Raw genomic sequence first — 22,827 nt, forward strand, 5'->3', positions numbered from 1 at the left:
CTGTGTTTGGTAAAAGTCTCGGCTCCCCTCAGACACCATCCAGACAGTGATACTCATCAGTCACCTTGGTGACAGAAACCCGCAGCGTTTACTGTGATTTATTAGAGCAGGTTTATATAACTCTGACTCACAGGCAGCAACAGAGGAAGAGAAAACTACAGTTCATTGTCTCGTCATGTTTGTAATCAGTCGCTCTCCTGTCAGGCGACCTGCTAATGTCTGGCCTGGAAAGCATATTTGAACTGAACTGCAATTTTAATTGTGCCTCTTTCGCTTAATTGACCTTTTGCTAAACCCCTCCACCGAATCGTGGGGGACATAATAAGAGTAATACTCATTATCGAAAGAGCCTGGAGGACGATCTCTTTTATTTTAACCTTTCCAGTACCAGCAACAAAAGACATAAAGTGTAAGAAATGAATTGAAGTGTCACTGACAGGCACAGTGGAATGGCGGTTAGCACTGTCGCCTTGCAGCAAGAAGATCCCTGGTTCAAATCCCGGGGTGGGCCTGGGATCTTTCTGCATGGAGTTTGCATGTTCTCCCTGTGCATGCGTGGGTTTTCTCCGGGTACTACAGCTTCCTCCCACAGTCCAAAAATATGCTGAGGTGAATTGATTACTCTAAATTGCCCGTAGGTGTGAATGTGAGTGTGATTGTCTGTCTGTATATGTAGCCCTGACACAGACTGGCGACCTGTCCAGGGTGTCCCCTGCCTTCACCCGAGTCAGCTGGGATAGGCTCCAGCACCCCCGCGATCCTAGTGAGGATAAAGCGGTGTATAGAGAATGGCTGGATGGACTGACAGGCAGTTTTTATGAGGCAGAAGTAAAAATTACAGTATTTGATGGAGTTTTATGGATGTCACTCTGTGGTGATGATGGGAACAAGAAGACTTATTGTACTTCAGTTTAATCCTGAGTGTTTCTTATCCTTAAAGCCCAAGGTTGTTCATTTTGTCCTTAAACTTGTGAAGCTGTTTCTGATTAAGTTCGGGGATGTTCCTGAGTTGGAGATTTGAAAAGATATGCCAGGGCTTAAGGGGGTAACACTGGGGCTTACTGGCTCTGCACTGCAATATACATTTCTGCTGTTTATTTCCATATCTTCTACATAGATCCTCAACCGGTGAGGAAGCTGACTGTTTAGGCTGTTAGGTTTGTGTGCTGCTAAGGCAGCAGAAGTCTCTCAAATGCCAGAGATGACGCATGTAGCCATCATTTACATATTTAAGACCCTTTTACCGGCTTGTAATTTAGAATAACAACAAACATAATATTCTTTATTTATAGAGCACTTTTCAATCCACGTTACAAAGTGCTTCACAAGGACAGCAGAATTAAACAGACACATCATTAAAAGACAGATAAAAACTGAATTTGGTGTATAAAAACATTTTGAAAAGCAATAAAAGAGTTCAGATGAAATTAAAACTCAAATAAAATCAGGAGAGGCTCTTTGATAAAAGTATGTTTGAAGAAGTGATATAAAAGAGGTCATTGATTCAGCCGACCTAGTTTCTTTGGGCAGATTGTTCCAGAGACTCTTGGCTGCAGACATTCTGACCCCTTTAGTTTTCAGTCCCAAAACAGGCCTCGCAAAAGACCTTTGTCGAATTGCAGAACGATACTAAGAAGTCTGAGATATAGTTGGGAGAGAAATACAAACAGCCTTAAAAGGCAGTAAAGTATTTCAGTTTGTTGTAAAATCTATTGAGCACCAGTGTAATGAGGCAAAAACTGGTGAGTTTTCTACATTCTAAAGTCTACCAGTATACTTTTTTTTTAGGTTGCAGTTCTCCAGGTGTGATGAGATTCAAGTGTGCATAGAAGTCTTTTTATCTTCAGCAGTTAAGATTGATCCTATTTTTAAAATAGTTGTAAGACAAAAAAAAGCAAACTGTGTGGTGAGCTACACAAAACTGATCTTACTGTCAAACCAGATGCCAAGATTCTTTGCAGCAGTCATGATGTAATCCAAAAAGGAAATGGCTAATGCCAGAATTTGTTTTGCCATGTGCTGTAACCGAAAGACAAGAATCTTTTGATTAATTCAAAATGTGTCTACCCAGCTAGAAACAGTTTTTCAGACCTATCGGGCTTCCATTTACATTACCTGGAGCTGATAATATCTACTAGTGATTGTTCAAAACATTGATTATTGATCTAAGGCTAGAAATAAGGAACCTTGTTTTGTGTGAAATCAAATACCTATTGTTTCAAACATGACCTAAAATTAGTCACAGTAAGTCTGCTGTTGTTGTAATTTTAAACTGCAAATCTGGTGTGCAAGGATGGAAATATTGGATAGATAGTAATACTAACTAAGGATGGAGGGAGGGTTTAGCAATGACGACGATCCGTCTCTGTATTATGCACAAAGCTCCCTCTCCCTAAACCCTACCATCTCGAGCTGTTTCATACTAAATCCTACCACCTCCTCCTCACTAAATCATGCCATCTGTAATTCCCCCTTGGTTTATGCTACCACCTCTAGCAACTTTTTACTAAACCCTATATCTTTCGCGCCTCCTTTTTCATTTTTACCACTTGTAAGTCCTTCTTCCTAAATCTCACCACCCCTACATCCTTCTTACTCAGCCCTATGATCTGTATCTCTTTCTTACTAAACCGTACCACTTCTAACTCCTTCTTTTTAAAACCTATCAACTGCTCCTATCTGCTAGATCCGACCACCACACATTTCTTTATACTACAACCTCTAGCATCCTTTTACAAAACCCCACCACCTCTAACGTCTTCTTACCAGGTCCAACCATCACCATCTCCTTCTTACCAAACCCTACCAGCTCTTGTTTCTTTTTACTAAGTTCTACCACCACCAGCTTTTTTGTAAACCCTACCACCTCTACCCCTGTTTTGCCAAATCCTACCACCCCTAACTCCTTTGCACCAGACCATACCACCACTAGATCCTTCACCCCGACACCCTACAGCTTCTAGGTCTTTCTTTCTAAGTCTGACCACCTATTGATCCTTATACCTAAAACCTACTACCACTATGTCCTGCTTACTAAATCTTACCACCTGTAGCTTTTTTTAACTAAACCTTATCAACACAATCTCCTTCTTATTAAACCACAAAGACTTTAACTTTTTAAAAAAAAAACCCTATCATATCTTTCTCCTTCTTACTAAGCCCTACCACTTGTAGTTCCTTTTTTATTAAACCCTACCACCCCTGGCTCCTTTGTACTGAACCCTACCACCTCTAGGTCCTTCAGCCTGAAACCCTACAGCTACTCACTCCTTCTTACTAAACGCTACTACCACTAGCTCCTTCATGCTAAATCCTACCATCTCATTACTAAATCTTAAAACCCAGAGGCGCTCAGATAGCTCAGCCGGTTGAGTTGGCGACCTATGAACAGGGATTTACAGTCCCTGATGCAGCGGCCTGGGTTCCAGTTCACGACTCTTTGCTGCAGGTCCTGACCCCATTCTTCTCCCTACTTTCCTGTCTAATAAAGCAAACAGAAATCCAAAACAATAACTTAATGAAAACCTACTAAACCCTACGACTTCTAACTCCTTCTTTTTAAACCCTACCTCTTTCTATACCTCCTTCAAACTAAACTCTACCACCCCTAGCTTTTTTGTACCAGTCTTTGCCACCACTACATCCTTCACCCTGAAACCCTACGATGACTTACGCCTTCTGACTAAATCTTGCCAACTGTAGCTTCTTTTAAACTAATCTTTACCACCATGATCTCCTTGTTACATAACTGTACCACCGCTTAGTTCTTCTGACTAAACTCTACCAACTGTGCCTCATTCTTTTGTACTCTAACCACTTCCACTTCCTTCCACTCTAGAATGTCTACCTTCTTGTTACTAAACCTTACCACTTCTTGCTAAAAGTTGCCATCTTAACTCCTCACTAGTACCTCTATGTTCTTCCTACTAATTCTAAAATCTCTTGCTCCATCTTACTAAATCCAACCGCCTCTAGCTGCTTCGTTCTAAACCCTACCACCACTCATTTCTTTTTGCTAAACTGCAGCATCTGTAGCTTCTTCTTACTAAACCCTATCACCTCTAGCTCCTTTTTTGTGATGTTTACCTAGATTTGGCATGTTTTTCATCTTAAAAGCTGATACACACATGTGTTTTCTCATTTTTTGTTTCTCTACCTTCCATGCATCCACCTGCTTTCCGATTCCATCTCCTCGGCTTCTTCCTAACTTTGCTTCAGTCTCCAAAACCCGTTGTCTCCTGCTTTCATGTCTGTCTCGGCTCTCAGCATGTCGACGAAAACCTGTCGCTTTGAGTGACTAATGTCTGCTTCGAGCTGTTGTTGTAGTAGTTGCTGTCGTTGGTCTCGTTGATTGACACGTTGCCGCTGTTGTTGTTGTTGTGCTTCTCCTTGCAGACGGTCTGGTTTGATCTGCACCAGAGGCTAACAGACACAGATGGCACCACCAGCGCAGTAAGTAGACTAAACCCTAAACCAATAACCGTTGTACATGACACTGCAGCACACAGCCTCGGGTCCTGCACCACTTACTGCTGCCTCACAAAGGACAATAACCACCACTACAAACCTTTGTGCCTCGAGACATGCCTCCGTGATGCAATTAACATAGAAAAATACTTGTGCACGAGCAACGCTGTCCAAAAATAATCCAAGTCTCAGCAGTAGTGACGTGATCTTTTGAATTATTTCCCTGGAAATGTGTGTGTTTTGTTGTCTGGGCATGAATAATTTATAGCGTATTGTACAGTAGAATTAATAGTCTCACACTATCTTACAATATCTAACACCCACAGCAAAAATAACAGCAGTCTGAAACACATACAGCCTCTTGAAGTTGTGTGTAATGATCAGTGGTTGATGCGGAAAATGCCGCAAGTAGTGCCTTCTTTTCAAGCCTGCTTTGAATTGAATCATATGTCAACACTTTTTTAGCTACATGAGCTCAAATATTTGACACCATTTTCAGATATAATTCCAGCCAAGAGGCTTATCGCAAATAGCATGCCTGCAGTGAAGTAATGATAAGACTACAAGAGTGCAGTAAATAGAGTCAAAGCTATATACAGATGCCTGAAAAAACACCAAAAATAATCTGTGTCTTTGGAAAATATGGATTTATTGTAGTTGTACGCACATGTAAGACGTGTAATAAAAGGAAGACACAGGAGATAAGAAAATCTTGTTGCAGAAAGAAGAGCTCAGGTCTGTCTGTCGTATATGTTGGTTTAGATGGTGTAGTTGGCGGCATTGATTCGTGCTTGTTACAGACTAAGGGATATCTCTGGCACCTGTATACAGTTACAGTAGACTCGCACTAGACCAAGTGACAAATGAACCCTGGAAAAATCTATTCACTGTGGTTTATTTATACATGAAGCACCAGTCAGATCCATGAAATCTTGCAAAGAGTCAACGCTGAAACTCTTCTCAAAGACATAAAACCTCTGTAAACTTTCTTATCATTAGAATTATAAAGCTGTGTACAAAGAATTTTGATTTATGAATCTCAATCACTGGGGAACATGCATGCATGAGCCCCTTGCCTACTCCCTGTGTTCGCTATAAATGGAGATGTATGAATATTTCTGCCTGCTCCACCTCTCATTAAACAATAATGACAAGAAAAATGAATTACAAGTGTAATACCATCAGTTCTCCAGCACTGCCGTAACAGCTGTCATTATGAACAAGCATTACACTCGGCTCTGACTATTCATAGCCCATTAATTTATTTCATGAACTTGTGAATTGTAATAATCATCAATAAACACTGGATATAATTAGCATTTAGTTGCATTTTCGTAGACTTACGCTCTAGTAACATGCTACTCCTATTCTCAGGAGATCTTGCGGAAGTCATCTGTGTATTCAATCGTTTGTGTATCTGCCGTATCTGGAATTTTTACAGTAAAAATACCAATGCAGACACACAGAGGTCCTGCAATAATACTTATCTTGCGCTGATCACCCCTTTTTGCAATGTTTTTTTTTTTTTTAATTTTCATTGCACTATTCTTCTGCTTCTTTCCAGCTTGAGAATTGTTGCGGCTGCACTGGCAATTAGTAATGACAGTTTGCAGAATTTTTGGTGCAAAAATAAGGAGCCTTGTGTCACTACAGAAAGATCAGAATCTCTGTGGATGATTAGATGGATGACATGCATGACACAGAGCAGTAAGGAACACTTTGCTGTTTTTCAATGCACTCAACAGTGATCATGTGGCAGCCTATTAATGTTATATCCACAGATAATTTCGGTAAATGAGATCCCATCAGAATGTGTCACATTAAGCACAGACGTGGAGGCGTAATTTCTAAATCTCATGGGGTCTCCAGGTAATATTGGTCCTGTGTGAATAGGAATTTATAGACACTAAAGCAGACTTTACAAAGTGCTTCTCAACTGAGGAGGAAATGGAAAAGACACAATGAAAACAAGTGAAAATAAATAGGAAACAGTAATACTATTGGCCACAAACAATTCTAGATTATTAAAACATATATTATAAAGACAAGATTAAGAGTCTATCTATACCATGCTGATGCCCCTATGAATCTGTACTAAAGCACAGTGATGCTTTCTGCAAAGTCTCTGCATCATTATGCTGACATGTGCAGAACGACAATGTTAATGTTTAGCAAATATTAAGCCCAGTAGCTCACAACTGGTCACTTTTAATCCCGACTTATCAAATATAGACTATGAGTAGAAGATTGTCGTTTTGCACACATATAATGTGGCTTTCTCCTCTCATTTCACTACCTAAGTGGGCTCAGGGAGGGCAGAGATCTACCTCGACTGGTTTGGGTGATGGTGGATGGGACAGAACAGAATAGCTAGTAGAAAACAGTGCATCGGAGATCAATAAACACTTCGGAAGTCGTTCAGGCTAAAAACTGTAGATCAGAAATGTGCAGCTACAGAGCCAGAGATACCTGCAGAGAAGATAGAAATACTACAAAAACTATGAAAGGCATGGAAAAGTTAGCGGCGTGCAATAGTGCTTTATAACTGTAAGGAAGAGAGTGAACAAGAAAATACCATTTTCAAAGGAAAAACAATATGTCCACCTTAGAGTGACACTAGAGGAAATCTGAGGGCAGATATCTTGTACAAAATTTCATTGCAATTCATACAATACTGGGGTTCAGGTGTAAAGACATTTTCAGTCTAGACCAGAGAAACTCATAGAGCCTTGGAAAAATTAAAAGTCAACAAGCCCCCACCTCTTCTACATGTAACCAGGGGCGGCATGGCTCAGTGGGTAGAGTGGCCGTCTTGTAACTGGAAGGTTGCCGGTTCGATCCTTGGCCCGTCATGCTCATGTCGAGGTGTCCCTGAGCAAGACACCTAACCCCTAATTGCTCCTGGTGGGTCATGGTTAGCACTTTGCATGGCAGCTCCCGCCATCAGTGTGTGAATGTGTGTGTGAATGGGTGAATGTGACATATCATGTAAAGCGCTTTGGATAAAAGTGCTATATAAATACAACCATTTAACCAGACTGAAAAAGATGCAAAACAGTTTGTAGTTTTGTTGGCTTCTGCAGTTGCTTCTTGCTTCTTTGCACCTCTTTGTAGTCGTTTTGCTTCTATTTTTGTGATGTTGCACCATTTTGTGGTCACTTTGCAGCGTGTTGGATATGTTTTGTGCCTCTATGTTGTCATAGTGTGACTCTTTGTCATTGTTTTGGCCACACTGGAGTTGGTTCATGCTGAATTATAGTCAGTCTTTTGTATTTTTTGAAACATTTTGCATTTAACATTGAGTTGAGTTGTTAGCATGAGAAAAAAAAAACGTGTCATCTGGTCTAAGGTTCACATAGGTACATATTTTCCTCACTATCTATTCTTTCATAAATGCCGTGGTGTGTTTGTGTGAAATGTCGTACGGTATGTATGTTTTTGTGCACACTGAACGTTACATCTACTCTATGATCTCCAGTTCAGGAAGGTAAACACCAGATCTTCTCTCTGCAGAAAAACAGTGTAATAATCACCTATTACACTTTTGCCCACAGCAGTCGGGCCACTTATGGCTCCCCATTAGCTGCTGCGAAGCTGTGAGAGCCCTAACGAAATTGTCCTGTTGTCATGGCCACAGACACAAAAAGGTTATTAGAGACTCCTCACATTCACCGAGGGGAGAAGTTTCAAGTTCTGATTTGCCTTCAAAATGCATCTCCAGGAAATGCTGCTAAACCACTCGACAAGGTGCAATTATATGAAGACAAGAGGACAAGGACCAGACCAAAAGTAAGAGAATATAATTGAGAAACCAGTGAGAATATTACATTTTAAACAAGAAAAGGGGGGGAAAAATCCCCCTAAAACACTTCGAGGCAATTAAAGGAGTAGCTACCGGCAATTACCTCGCTTTCCAGGGTCCATTTGGTTATTTGCAGGTCTGTTTTACAAAACAAAGTAAATAGTATCCAGTGGGGACATTTTTGCCCGTGAGGTAATTGTATTTGTGCATTCACACAGACTGGGAAAACACTCCGCCACAGTTCCCATGGTAATGCAGCATCAGCTTCATCTCACTCCCTCAGAGCTTCGAAAATGTGCGAGTAAAAGTGTAGTGTTGATGCACAAAACCGGTCCGTGCAATTAAATGTGGAAACTCGCAACATTTCAAAGCACCAGTACTGTAAGTTTGTGTTTTTAACCATATGTTGCATTCGTTTTCACGCAAAACACAGTGCAGCTTGTGTAACTTTTCATTAGGGCCGAACAATTAATTGGTTTCAGATCAAAATCTTGACTTGAAACAATGCAATTAGGAATTTGTGAAGACGATAGTTGAGGGTATAGATCATACAGTGGCTCTGGTTCAGGATTTAAACTGCTGCGTTAGTGATTTTACAAATGATTAACTTGTGTATTAGTAGTATTGATGGCATCTCATGTTAGTGCTCAAGTCAAATTACATCATGGCGACTTAAGTTGGAAAAGACAAGACAAGATGAGATAATAATAAGCCTTTATTAGCCCTACAAGGCTGCTCAGTCGTATCATTTCCGATGGCTGAAATCTTGAAAAAATTTGTGGCAGAAATCACGTCACCATAGAATGTGGCCATTTAATATAGATGTACCCACAAATAAAATGACCTTGCGCTGAGCACATGCATGTGTTATGCATGTGTATGTTCTGTATGGATACCAAATCAAATCCATGGATCCAGACTATAAACCGCATCACTGCCAAATTCTAATCACTTAGTCCTTGTGTCATTTCTGACCTTCCCTTAAAATTTCATCCAAATCCGTTGGTCCTTTTTTGAGTAATGTTGCTAACAGACAGACAGACAAATCAACACCGATCGTCACATAGCTCCACCGCATTCCTTGGTGGAGTGCTATAGAATAAACCGAAATATATGTAAGTACTAGTTTTAAAAATAACAGTATTGCACATATCAGTGGTATTGCATTGATTCTTTCATGAATACAAATACTGAGAGACATATCAATATTGCACAGCTTTTTATCTATATTGCACAGGTTTGTCCATAAATAGAAAAATAGTACATATTTTAATAAATGTAGAAAAACAGATGTTGCGTTGGGTTTTTAAATGCACAGGTTTCACTGTTTCGCCTTAAAACCTTCTCACTTCCACCTAAACATGCAGGCTTTTGGCTTTTAAAGTAGTTTAGATCCATCCAGAGTTGTGTTTTCCCCTCTACAGGTTACCTGCATAGAGGAGTTCACTAAACTATACTTAGATACACTTTCATCCACAACCTTCTCTCACTCACACTTTAGCTTCTGCTTAATGGAGACGTTCACCTCTTTACAGTTACAGCAAAGCCTTTCCTCAGATGTCGAGATTAACTTTTGAAGTCAAACGTTTTAAAGATGCTTTTGACTCCATTGAATGTGAAACTTTTTTTTTAAATTCCTTTTGGGAAATTCTGTCAGGTTCGAGGTTAGATTTAGAGTATGTACTGTACATGCAGCCATAAGTAGATGGTTCTACCCACAGAGCAGAACAAGAGAGTTTAAAGGGTCACAGTTCAGACTTCATTGGTGGGCGTTCTGTTGTTTTCTTTGGTCCTCTTCAGTCCACAAGAACTTTCAACATCAAACATCCACTTTTAGCTTCGTAGGAACCAAATAACATGGATCGAAACTTTACGGTGAATCACACAGCTTTTGTTCTGTGAATAACAGAAAATGCAAAGAGATGAATCTGATATGTGAAAGGTCTGCAAAACAGAGAGTCTTTAAAACCTCAAAACTCCATTTTACTCACCCTCCTAAAGGTCCCTCCTACAGGTGATCCTACCAATTGGTTGAACAGTAACACGCTGGGCTATTTAACTGGTCTAATACTAAATAGAGATGTTTCAAGAACTGAGAATCAACATCAAGTTGATACAAAAATTCTGAAAAGGAAACTGTACTTTTGTTCTATGCTACCAAAGGTACCAAAACTGCTGCAGTTGATTTCTCTGGAACAATCACTGTTAGTTTCAAACAGTAATGTACTTCTAGCCTTGGAAGATATTACATTTCCTCACTCGGGCTTTTGAAAATCTACAGATAAAAAGGCTCTTTTCTTCCCTACTGCTGTGTCCATAAGATGACTACATCTACGATTTCTCTCTGACTGTAAGTAATAGGCTTTATTAAATACCTATCAATTGAAATAGGTTTATTCTTACTATGACTTCACATAGTAAGGTGAAGACTTGACAATATCAAACTGACAAACCCAACGGATCCAAAGTTTCATTTGAATTCAGTTTGAGCAGCATTCCTCTTTGCCAGCTAGAAACCTCCAGTAGAACCAGGTTCAGGAAAGGCAGACATCTTCCTCAACTGGTTAGGGTGAGGGTTAAGGGGACAGAACAGAATAGCAGATAGAAAAGAAAAAAAAACAGTCCATCAGAGATCAATAAACACTGTGGAGGTTGTTGAGGTTAGTAACTACAGATCACGAACATGTAGCTACAGATCCAGAGATACCTGCAGAGACAACAAAACACTATAAAGTGCAGCTACAAGAGAAAGAAGATGCAAAGTTAGCGACATGCTAGGAACCAGCAGTCCAAACCTATGGCAGCATAACTGAGGCCAGTGTCACCTGAGCAGCCCCAACTATATGAACTTCATCAAAGAAGAAACTTTTAAGTCCAGTCTTAAAAGTAGAGATGGTTTCTTCCGCCTGAACCCAAAACGGAGAACTGATTCCACAACATTAGAGTTGATAACTGAAGGATCTGAATCTCATTCAACTCTAGTAACCAAAAATGAACCTGCAATCTGAGAACGAAATGTTCAATTGCTATAATATGGTACAAGAATGTCTTTAAGATAAAATGGAGCTTGGTCATTAAGAGTTTTGTATGCGCGAAGAAAGGATTTTAAACCATTCTGGAGTCCCTAAAGGGAACTAATTTAGGAATATTATAATCTTTCTGTACAGAGCTTTGGCTGCATCATTTTGAATCAGTCGGAAATTATTGGAACATCCTGATAATAAGGAATTACAAAGGTCCAGCCGAGAAATGACAGATGCATGAACTATTTTTTCCATCATCAGTCTGAAAGAAGATGTTCCTGACTGTCAGACCAACACAATTTCCGTCATCGTGGGATTCAATCAGAAAGCAAAGAATAGAAATCACAAAAATAATGTAGTGATGCTGGAAGTGGAATTATACTTCAGTGGCCCTGAAAATACCAATTTGTCTGTCTATTACTCATTTTTACCTTGAAATCACTTTTAAAATCATAGCAGCCTCCCTAATTTACAAAAAAATATCTGACTAATAAGCACAACTAACTCTCCTGTTGTGTTCATTCATTACTTTCTTTTCCTTGCAAAATATGCGATTTTTCTCTTCTGCTGCAGCCTTCAGTTATAAATCAGCACCAATCTGCACCTCCACAGAAACCCAATAAATCGCCCGCACCTTTTGGTAAACTCTCCATCAACCAGATGTGTTATTATTTCTTCCGGTTATTTGCGTCCTCTGTTCAACACTGATTACACACAAACTGTGGGTGCGGGCCGGTGAATGATGAATAAATCAGTGGAAAGCTTCTCAGAGCGTCAGAATAAATCTGGCCTTTCACTCCCAGACTCGCAGAGAGACACAGAACATGTAATAAAAGTGAAATCCCCCCTTTATTTTCCTTCCACCCCTCTTCACCTCCCCTTTTTTACCCCTTCATCTCATCCTCTCACCCCACAGCTGAGTGTACGTCACCTCTGGATGACCTGTTGTCTTCGCTAACAGCCCGCTCGCGCTACTGAGCACATTTCTTTCCAACAAGGTCGCGCTCTGCTTCAACCTTTACATAATTCCGGCCCTCTTCGTCCTCCCATCCAGTCGCCTCTGACCTTCCACACTTCACCAGGAGAAAGACGTGATTGCTCGTCATCTCCTCTCCCCTTTCAGTCTGTCAAACCAATCATCCCTCCCCTCTGCACGACGACGCCACACAGGAAATCATATACCACATGAGATGCTGGATTAGCACGCGCATTTTACCTCTAGTGGACACTTGTGGTGATTCCTGTCATGTGAAGTAGAAAAATCAATCGCATCTACTGTATGTTTCCAGTCCTTTTATCCCCGAGAGGCACGTCAGGAGAAGTAATAAAAAACAGGAGAAACTGGAGCTGATAGAAAACAAAAAGAAGAAAGGGGAAATGTAAAGAGGTGCGTGGGATGGACGGGCAGGTTATAGAGTAATAAAAGGAAGATAATTTTAAAAAAGCAGGATGGAGAAAGTAGAAAGGCCACAGGGACACGAGTGCGCTTCTGTTTTTTAAAAAGGGATGTTTTTAATAGAGCCTGGAGTGACTTTTAAATCTCACTAGCATGGATTTGTCGTTTTTCCTCCTTTTTTTTATCATTGCATGCAGTATCTTTGCACAGTTCTGTTTATCTAAATGAAACGCATAATTAACCAGAAGGCACTGAGCACAAACCGACGCCAACGCTCTGATTTTTTTTTTTTTTCCCCATCTTGGAAAGCAGCAGCCGCTAAATTATTATCTGTCCTCAAGGTTTGATTTTCCAGGAAAAACACCATATAAATGCAGCGGACCTGGATATTACACACAGTTTTTTTTTTTTAACCTTTTCACCTGCGTCAGATAATTGCTAAAAGAAAAACATTTCACATTAAGTATAATTTAATGGCAATTCATCCATAACATCTCAACAGCTGTTAAGATTTTTCACTCGAAATATCAAATGAGAACCTTATAGAATTAACCCTTCTGTTGTCGTAGGGTCAAAAATGACCCTAATGAATGATTAACAGCAGAGAAAAAACCCAAAATAAAAGTTTTTTCAACTTGAAATTCGATGACTTTCCCAACATCAGAAAAAAAGAAACATCGTCTTTGTTTATATTTTCTTCAAATCTGTACACCACCAGGGTCCAATGATTGTCTCAGTGTCATTTTTGAAAGTTAAAAATCACAGTCACAGTGGACTAAAACACACACAATGAGGAAATTAAGATTATGTGTGCTGCTGATTAATCTCAGAAAAATGTCAGCTTTGATATGCACTGTTGTTTCCCTTCAAAAATGCATTTAAAGCTACTTTCTTCACATTTTTGGTCCTCAACCGCAATGACCGATACATTTAGTATAAGTTAATTGGAAAAAAAGAGTTAATTCCACTAAATTCCTGCATGATATTTGACAGTGTTTACCATCTAGTCACTATGAATTTCCAAATAGTGTTACAAGTGTTGCAGGAGCACTGAGAGCAGAGCATCGTTGCGTGAGGAGGCTAGCTCAGCAGCTATGACAGATACATTTAATGAGAACAAAAATGGATAATTCCGCTAAATTCCTGCAGGATATTTGACAGTGTTTATCTTCTGGGGACTGTGAATTTCCAGTTAGTGTTACAAGTGTTGCAGGAACACTGAGGGCAGAGTATCGCTGCACAAGGAGGCTAGCTCAACAGCTATGACAGATACATTTAGTGTCAATTTTTTTTAAAAATAGTTAATTTCACTAAAGTCTTGGGTGATATTCAACAGTCTTCATCTTCTGTGGACCATGAATTTCCAAATAGTGTTACAAATGTTGCAGGAACACCGGGAGCAGAGCATTGTTGCGTGAAGAGGCTATCTGAACAGCTATGACAGATGTATTTAATGTAAGTTCATGAGTGAAAAATGAGTTAATTCTACTAACTTCTTGCATAACATTCAACAGTCTTCATCTTCTAGGGACCATGAATTTCCAGGTAGTGCTGCAGATGTTGCAGGAGCACTGGGAGCAGAGTACCGCTACACAAGCAGGCTCACTCAACAGCTATGACAGACAGATTTAGGGTCAATTAATTTACAAAATGTGTTAATTCTACTAAATTCTTGGGTGATATTTGACAGTGTTCATCTTCTGGGCAAGATGAATTCTTGACCAAGACGTCAAGCTAATTTATTCTGGAGTTCTTAAAAAATTAAGAAAAATCAGTGTTATAGAGCTTGACTTATCTATCACACTTCAGCCAATTTTTCTGCCAAATCTTCTGCAGTCCCTAAAGATATTTTGCAAACCACCAAGCTAAGATATATGATCCTAAGTACTTTGTGGATTAATAAACAGAACAGACCAATTAAGGTAAAAGCAGATTAATGAAAGGAATGTGTGGGAAACAAGCTGGCATTTAAAAATAAGGTGCGAAGTGCTGGAAAAAGTGAGTGGAGGGAGAAAGTTGAAGCTGAAATAAAGGCATCAGCAAAGAAAAGATGCCAGCTGAGACTAACAGAGAGGAATAAATGGCTTAAATATATAATGTACGCTGCGGTAAGATGTAGATAAACAGAACAGACTGTCAGGAGGTTACAGGAGACAGTGAAGTTCACAGAGGGACATTCAGGATGCTTTGAAGACCATTATGAAAAATAAATCAGGAGTTTATAAATATGGATATTAGCATACGAACGGGTCACGCACTCAGCCACGGCTCTCGCTCAGATGGACTCTGAGAATTATGGGTAATTCAAACGCCATCAGTGCTGACTCAGGTTCAGAGTGAAGTTAGTCCCATCTCACCGCTAATGCGTGTCAACTGCACATAATGGTGCTTTGTTACTCCAACTGTGCAGTTTGTTCAGCAGAGGGCATCATTCTATAGTGGTGTCAGGCTGTAATATAATAGGCATTGTATGCAGACTCTCTATATTTTGTCATATATGTGCCGCTGTGGAAGAAAATGTCATTTTACTCAATTATCCACCACCACAGGATAATATTACTGCATAGGCGTTTCACTAATACTTTAGAAGATGCACTTTTTTCAACTGCTGCATCAACTCTTAAGGGATGGTTTTGGTCTCTTAAGGAAGTATATGCATACTTCCTTTCTTGTAGAGCCATATAAGATTAACAGCAGCCAAAACACAAAACTGTGACCAGCTATCTATTAGCTTAGCTTAGCATAAAGACTGACAACAGGGAAAGTGTTTGGTGCCGGCTGAACTAATAGAAACATACACATAGCAACACCTCTAAGCTCACTTATTATGGTCATGCTCATTATAGTCTGCACATAACTTGTTTTTGAATGCACGAGATGAATAAAAATAACAAAGTGTCTGGCATTAGGGCTGGAAACACATCATGTGAGTGCTAACACTACCCACGCGACCCAAGGGCAAGAAACAACATTCTTCTGGGAGGGTGAGGGTCCTCTTGATTTGGGCGTACCTCTCTAGTATTGGGTGTACCTCTCTAGGCTGCCCAGATCCTGGCCAGTTGAGGGGGACTTGTGATTGGAGGATGCTGGTAGACCTGGACCAAAAGCTTTGCTTGCCACCTAAGATCGCATCCACCAATCTGCGACCAAACGTAGTGCTATAGTCAGCTTCGCTCAGGCACATCTACATCATCGAGCTCACATTGCCCTGGGAGAGCTCAGTAGAGGAGGCCTATGAGCGCAAGAAGCTGAGATATGTCAAGCTTTCCACTGATGCAAAACAGCGAGGCAGGAAGGTGAGGGTCCGACCAGTCGAGGTAGGCTGCAGAGGCTTTGTAGCCACCTCGACATCCAGCTTTTTCCAGGAACTTCAACTTCTTTTTTCTCTTCAAATTGAAACTCAAGTTGAGGCGTTGACATTTTGACACAGTTCAGGACATTCAGCGCTCGTCACAGATGGTGGTCAACATGTTTCCATAACATGATGTCCAGAGAGTGTAATGGTGCATGTCCACAGGGTCCGTTTTTCTTGCATGTAAATACATAGCATCTGAAAATTGCCCGCTCGATGGGGGACAGCGCTTGAGCTTCAGTCTGGTTGCTGCATCGGACCAACATGACAGCTCGGAGGCAAACTTTCTCTTTATTATGAAAATAGTTCCGCAAAAAGCATTCCTGAAAGAATCTGAGCCAAGAAATAAGCTGTGCTGTATCTGAATCTGTCCTCATTTTAGTCCAATGATGCCTACTTTACACGTTTGACGAAAGTTTCGCGAAGTGCCGGACCTCCGTTTGCTGCACGGAATTTACATAAAGTAGAAATCACGTCTGTTTTATGCAAAAGAGCGACAACCTGCTCCGGGGAGATGCACCAGATCACAGCTCAAAATGGAATCAACATGCAACGCAGTGTGTTTCACAAAGACAATGAATGGGTTACAGGAAAATGTTGGATCCTGTGGACACAGGTTACCATAACAAGTCTTGCAGGAGCACTGGGAGCAGAGTGTCACTGCACAAGGAGGCTGCCTCAACAGCTATGACAGATGTCTTTAAATTGTACACAATTTTTGACTCTTTTTCAATTCATGCAAAAATTGCAAATAAATCCTTTGCAGAGCTAAACTGGCTCTGGCTTGACCTTTAGTATGCAGACATGACGTTGGTAACTCTGCGAGAAAGTGAATGAGCATATTTCCCTAAATGTCAGACTATTTGTCAGCCTCGTGCCACTGAATGTGTTTTAGCCTTGTTTCTTTTTGTGACCTTTTGTGCTCAACAAAAGACTGTTTTACCTTTTTTTTCTTCACTTCTATTTAGGGTTGTACACTAATCTTAATTGCAGTTCTATGTAGAAGTAAAAGGTCATGAAAGTCTTACACATGGCTTCCTGAAGCCTGCAGATGTGCTCCAGTGAAGCAGTTGATTTAAGCTGCTTTTGCACCCAAGGTGTTAGTATAAAGAGGGTTCCTCTTATTCGTTTTCTTCATTCACATCCGTCATCCAGCGTCTGGTTGTCGCTATTCTCCTCTCATGAAGCAGCACATGACGGTTCAGTTACCTTTGACTGTTAAATTCAGCTCTAAATGGGCTCTTTCCTTCGCCTTTCAGTGCACTGAGCTCACAAAGATTTCTCTGATAATATCGGCACGACTCTCTTGGGGATGTTTTGACGAGTACAAGGTGTAATAGCCACACTAGGGCGATCACATAAAGAGCACTAGCTGCCATAAAGGTCAGCGGTCGGTTGGTTATACTGTGAGTTTTAATGTTACGAGGCATCACTGTCGTTATTTGAAGGTTATATTAAAGTGTGGAAGGAAAAAAGACTGAGAAATTAATCCTTATTGAATTCAGATTGATGTTTTAATATCAAAGAATGTGGTGAATATTGCAGAAGGTGAAGCCTCAGCAGCGTTTATATCTATATTTATAACCGCGTGATCATATTTATAGTTATAGAAAGAGATGAAGAATCCAAATGAGAGGACAACACCTGCTGGAGGAGCGCTTGAAATATTGAGGAGGGCAGGGATTGGTGTGAAATTGCTCATGTTTTAGACCTGTGGATTCAAACTATATGAAAAGTTAAAGGAGGTGGGAGAGCAGCAGGGTGGATACGAGAAGAGCTGTGAGACTTTCTGTTAACTAGAAATGTTCTCAAGGACAACGAAACCCCGCCAGTAGCCGAGTTTCACCTCTGACCTCCTGGTAAAAGGAGGCAAGAGACATCCTCCTCCTGGGAACAATACAACAGTTTCTGTGGATGTGTGAAAACTCCTCAAAACAGCTCTATTTCTGCAGATTTTGGAGGATTATATGGGTCTCGCTTAACCTTCTGTGCAGTTTAGTCTCATTGAACAACTATGAAAGACTTTTAACATCTTTAGAATTTGGCTGAAAGGTCCTTAATAACACATCGAAAAAAAAACCTGTCAGAATATATGAGTATATTTTGTACATACACAAGGATATATGCTGCTTACTTAGTTTTCTACTTAGGTACTGTCTGTGCTTTATCAGTATTTCTATTCATCCAAAAATGCATGCAATACCACTGATATGTGCAATAGTGTTATTTTTAGAACTTGTACTTATGTATATTTTGGTTAACTTTTATACTATACTGACAGTCAATAGAAACTTTGAGGTAGAAATGTACGCAGAATTCTACTTGTAGGAGGGTTGTAATTATTCATTGTGGTTTTACTGATGATCTAGTGCCCTGGTATTGAGATAATGATGAGTTGTCATTTTGTCATGATTCATTGCACATGGGTTGGTCACTTTGCAAAAGTGAACCAAATACACACCAAGCAATACTCAGTGAGTATCTGCACAGTTTGAGAATGGGTTTTGAAGGCCTATATAAAGGCCCAAAAAAGGCCACCATTGTTAGTCCAGTGAACAGCATCAGGGCACTGGGTATGGTGGAGGCCGGTTTGAGCTACAGTGATGTAGCCAGGCGTATGGGCTGTTCCCAACCCACCATCAGAAGCCTGGTCCAAAGCATGCGCCGACGGATTGCTGCCTGCATCGAAGCAAATGGAGGCCATACTCGGTATTGACTGTTGTGACTTTGTGTTTGGCAGGTGCCGTTTTCTTTTGTGAAATTCTTTATTTTGAAATCATTCTTGAAACTTTAGATTTTTGTTTCTGTATGCCAATATGCTAAACAAATGATTCATATGAAGAAAATCCAGTTTCGGGCTTCAAAGTAAAAAATATGTTGAAAAAAATGGTCTCAAAGTTTTTAATGACTGTCAGTGTACATTCCTTAAATGTTTGCACTTTCTTTCCTCCTGTAACAATGCAAATTGCCCCATAGTAGGATTATTAAAGGCTTCTCTTATGTTATCTTAAAACTCAAATTTTTTGACTTGCATACAGCAATTATGATATGTAAGTATGATGCATTAATAAAATACAATAAACAAACTAAATGAGGCTAGAATAGAGCAGTAAAAAGTAATGATGACAATTATATGGGGTAATGTGTATAAAAATAGCACATTTTGCTGCTGGTATACAAGAGCTTGTATTTTCTAGTTAATAACAGGAAATTGACCAAACTGCAAGTTACAACAACTACTTTAGACTTACTAACCTTAAGATTTAAATGAAATCAAATAGCTTTTTTAGATCTATTCAGTATCACCACCTGCCTCTCTGTATAGCAGTTTTCACTGAGGATGTTATGATTCCGAGGTGTTTTTTTTTTTTGCTTCCTATTCAATCTGAAGTAATTTAATATTTGGTTTCTGCCAATACCAAATCTCATTCTCCCCAGATAGCGCACACTCCGAGTACATTAAAGTTATTAAAATCAATGAAATGCATATGCTTGACAACTGAATAACTCTGCAATGCATTAAGAAAGAAAACTGCATTGCAAGCAGTTCCATAAAATTACATAGGTGGTCGCAAACCTTAATGTAAAGCTTCACTGTCTGAAATGTAGGATATAGGAGGTTAGGGTGTACTTTAGCTCCATAAGCTCCAAAAAACCTGCATTCTTTCCATATAAACTCTATTACCTAGGTGTTTCTCACACGACTCTGTATATCAACTAGGAAGATGTATGCAATTATTTATATTCATATTGCTCAAGTAGGTTTAATTTTCTTCTCAATCTCTTTTTATCTTGTTGTATATCTTGTTATATTTATCTCCTCTCTGCTCTGTGGCAACACTGCCCGCATTTTACCCGAATAAATTTGCAATCATGTGATCGCCAGCAGGCAGCTGATGTAGCGTTCACTTGTTGTCATAGTTACAGTGACGCCGTGCCGCTATCTGGCAATGATACAGAAATCTCTAACAAATCCATGGATCCAGCCTATAAGCCACATCACTGCCAAAATCTAATCACTTGGTCCTTGTCTCATTTCTGACCTTCCCTGAAAATTTCATCCAAATCCGTTTTCAAGTAATATTGGGAACAGACAGACATCGCCAGTTGTCACATAACTCTGACGAGGCTCCGCCCCCTTGGCGTAGTAATAATGACTATATAGCACTTCTCAGAATACATGTTGCAAAGTGCTTTGGCAGCAAATTAATCATCAGGTTTAAAAACAGATTTATATAAAAACCAGTGCAGGTAGTAAGGTAAAAAGATAAAATATATAAAAGACCTATGGAATAACTTTTCAGGGTAGGAATGGCTTAAAAAAATAAAATTAAAGAGAGTTCAAGAAAATCACAACTCATATAAAAGCAAGAAAAAATGTCTAATAAAAGTATGGTTCAAGAAAGAATTTTAAAAACTCTGCAGTTTCTAGCTTTGATAAATGGTGTAAAATTGGAAGCTTTCTAATAAATATAATGTGTCTTCCAAGGCCGCCAGCAGGTTTTGGTGTTCATAAGATTTAAACAGGTTGCTTTATACTTTGCGATTTTACTCATATGAAAACGTTGCATACTCAAAAGACTACTGGGAGCTTTACATGTTGTATGGAAATGGAGCACAGCCCAGTAGTTTTCCCAGAATTGCATCTTATGTGCTCGCATAAAGCAGTATAGTAAATGTGCTGTAAGCTGTTTGTTAAAACATCAGACTGGTGTTATTCTGTGGTTTTCTTACTCTCAGTACATCCCATGAACAGGCCAAACTCAACATTAACTGATGCTACCAACAAACACTGTCTGTGCACCAAAAGTCTGCTGTATTTCATTCCTCTGCTCCATTGTTGCACAGGCTTACCTCATCACAAAGAACACGTCCACTCTCTTATTTTTAGTCCGTCCACCATACAGTGTCCAGCACTGTAAAAACTCACTCGTGCACAAAATTGCGTAACTGAAAATACATTCGTCTTACTCCTGTTTGCTAAAAACTACAGCTATTTTGGGGGCTAAAACTAAGGAAACTTTATCTCTGTGGTGCATTTTTAAAGATTTATGTCTTTAGTATTTTGAGCTCGGAGCTGAGAGCCAAAGGGATTACTGAGAGCAAAGAAGGAAAAATATAGAATAACAGCAGATTTAAGAAGAAGCTGTTTCTTTTTTGTTTACAGTTTCCAAATGAAGTTTCCTGCAGCATATTGATGTTGCGATTCATTACATCGGATAAATAGCCTAAGTACTACCAAAAAAAGCACAGGGCAGGGTCAGATCAGAATGAATTGTGTCCGGCAGGTTGTTGTTTTTTTCAGAAATGTGGATCTTTTCACCATCTTGATGTATGAACGGTGGCGCTTATTCTCTGAATCGCCCCAAACTAATCCCCTGGTGGCTGTTTGTGTTCTTGGCACTGGAGGTTTTCTCTGTAAATTCAATAACTGCTCCTACGTGCATTAATCAACCACAAACCCACGCCGCATCTTTCCCTCTTCCTCCCTGTTTGTTTCTCCTCGTCCTGCGACACAATTTAGTCCAGTTAGGCTACAAACCTGACAGCCTTTTTGCTCTTTTACTTCCGTATATTCTGACTTTATTGCCTCCATTTTCACTTTAATTGGCTTTATTGACTCTTTTGTTGCAGGCTTTTACCCAGCCGATGTCTTACCTAGCCGAACTGAAAGGCCTTGTTGTCTTTTCTCTCTTTGTGGTCCGTATTTAATTATTAACAGTCATCCAAACCCCGAAGTGAAGCACACAGCAGCAGGTTGTCCCGTTGCACGAGTCGCAAGGATGAAAGTGGAAGATTTTTAAGCAAGCAGAAGGTCAGCGGGAATAAAAGCAAACAGCAAAACAAGAGAACTACCCCAGAGGAACCTCAGGATCAAAGCCATGAAACACACACTTGTACACACACACTCCACAACGTCAGCTATTTTTTTTTAGTTGGAGTCGATTCCGCCGCCTTTATTTGTCTCTCGCAGTCAGCATGGCAGTATTTCACACGTATGCAGCGCTCGATAAACGTGAATCAGAATGTCAGTGTAACTAAGACGCACTGACGGACAATAGAGACGGAGTCAGCGAGTCAGATATATAGATCCGTACGAAGAGAAAGTAAATGCAGGTGAGAGACAGCAGAGTGAATGCAGATTAAGCAGGCGACATAATAAATGAGACTGAAGCAGTTTTTGCTCACTTTGGGCTCTGCACCTCTATAGAAACAGAACAGCCATGACTAGAAATAGAGAAAACTGAAAAAAGATCAGTTGTGCACTACGGGAAAGCTATAATGTCATAAATCATTAAATTTGTGACATCGAATATTAAATTTCGTTCCTTTTTTAGTCCAAAAAAAAGAAAACAAATGGAATCAATACAACATATTTCCAATTGCCCACAGGTGCCAACCAGTTCATATTTTTCATTCCTTGCAGTTTTTATTCATTCCGATGCTTGTTTCATAACTGCATCTGTGTAAACACTGCCTGCAGTTCAACCAAGTTCAGCTGAAAGTCCCTGAATCTACTCTTGGATGCAGCTGACACAATCTGTCAACTTTTGTGTAGAATGAAGTGATCATGGACATACCACTCAGAAACGTCTTCTTGTCATAATGCTATAAATTTTAAAAGCTATTATTCTTTACTAAAATAGAAACTGCTGTAATCAAGATGTATAATGTTTTGTGAAGTGCTGAAGTTGTTACCAATGCTGGGAAAGAAATTGAACTGCAGGTAATTTACTACTGCTGTTTAAGCAAAAATCCAGAAACAAATCTGAATTTAGCAAAATCT

At 39.8% G+C, this 22,827-nt stretch overlaps 1 protein-coding gene across 2 annotated transcripts in view; it reads left to right on the forward strand.

Annotated features, from left to right (window-relative positions):
* Nucleotides 1–22,827, forward strand: part of necab2 (N-terminal EF-hand calcium binding protein 2) — a 224,470-nt gene that overhangs the window by 156,751 nt on the left and 44,892 nt on the right. The window contains exon 9 of one of the 2 annotated variants that reach the window (XM_051951454.1): nt 4,396–4,452. The exons of the other annotated variant lie outside the window; for it this stretch is intronic. Coding sequence (XP_051807414.1) covers nt 4,396–4,452 — 57 coding nt within the window. The remainder of the gene's footprint in view (nt 1–4,395; nt 4,453–22,827) is intronic. 2 annotated transcript variants of the gene reach the window in all.

The sequence above is a fragment of the Acanthochromis polyacanthus genome, chromosome 8 (assembly GCF_021347895.1).
Source record: "Acanthochromis polyacanthus isolate Apoly-LR-REF ecotype Palm Island chromosome 8, KAUST_Apoly_ChrSc, whole genome shotgun sequence".
Taxonomy (NCBI): Eukaryota; Metazoa; Chordata; class Actinopteri; family Pomacentridae; genus Acanthochromis; species Acanthochromis polyacanthus.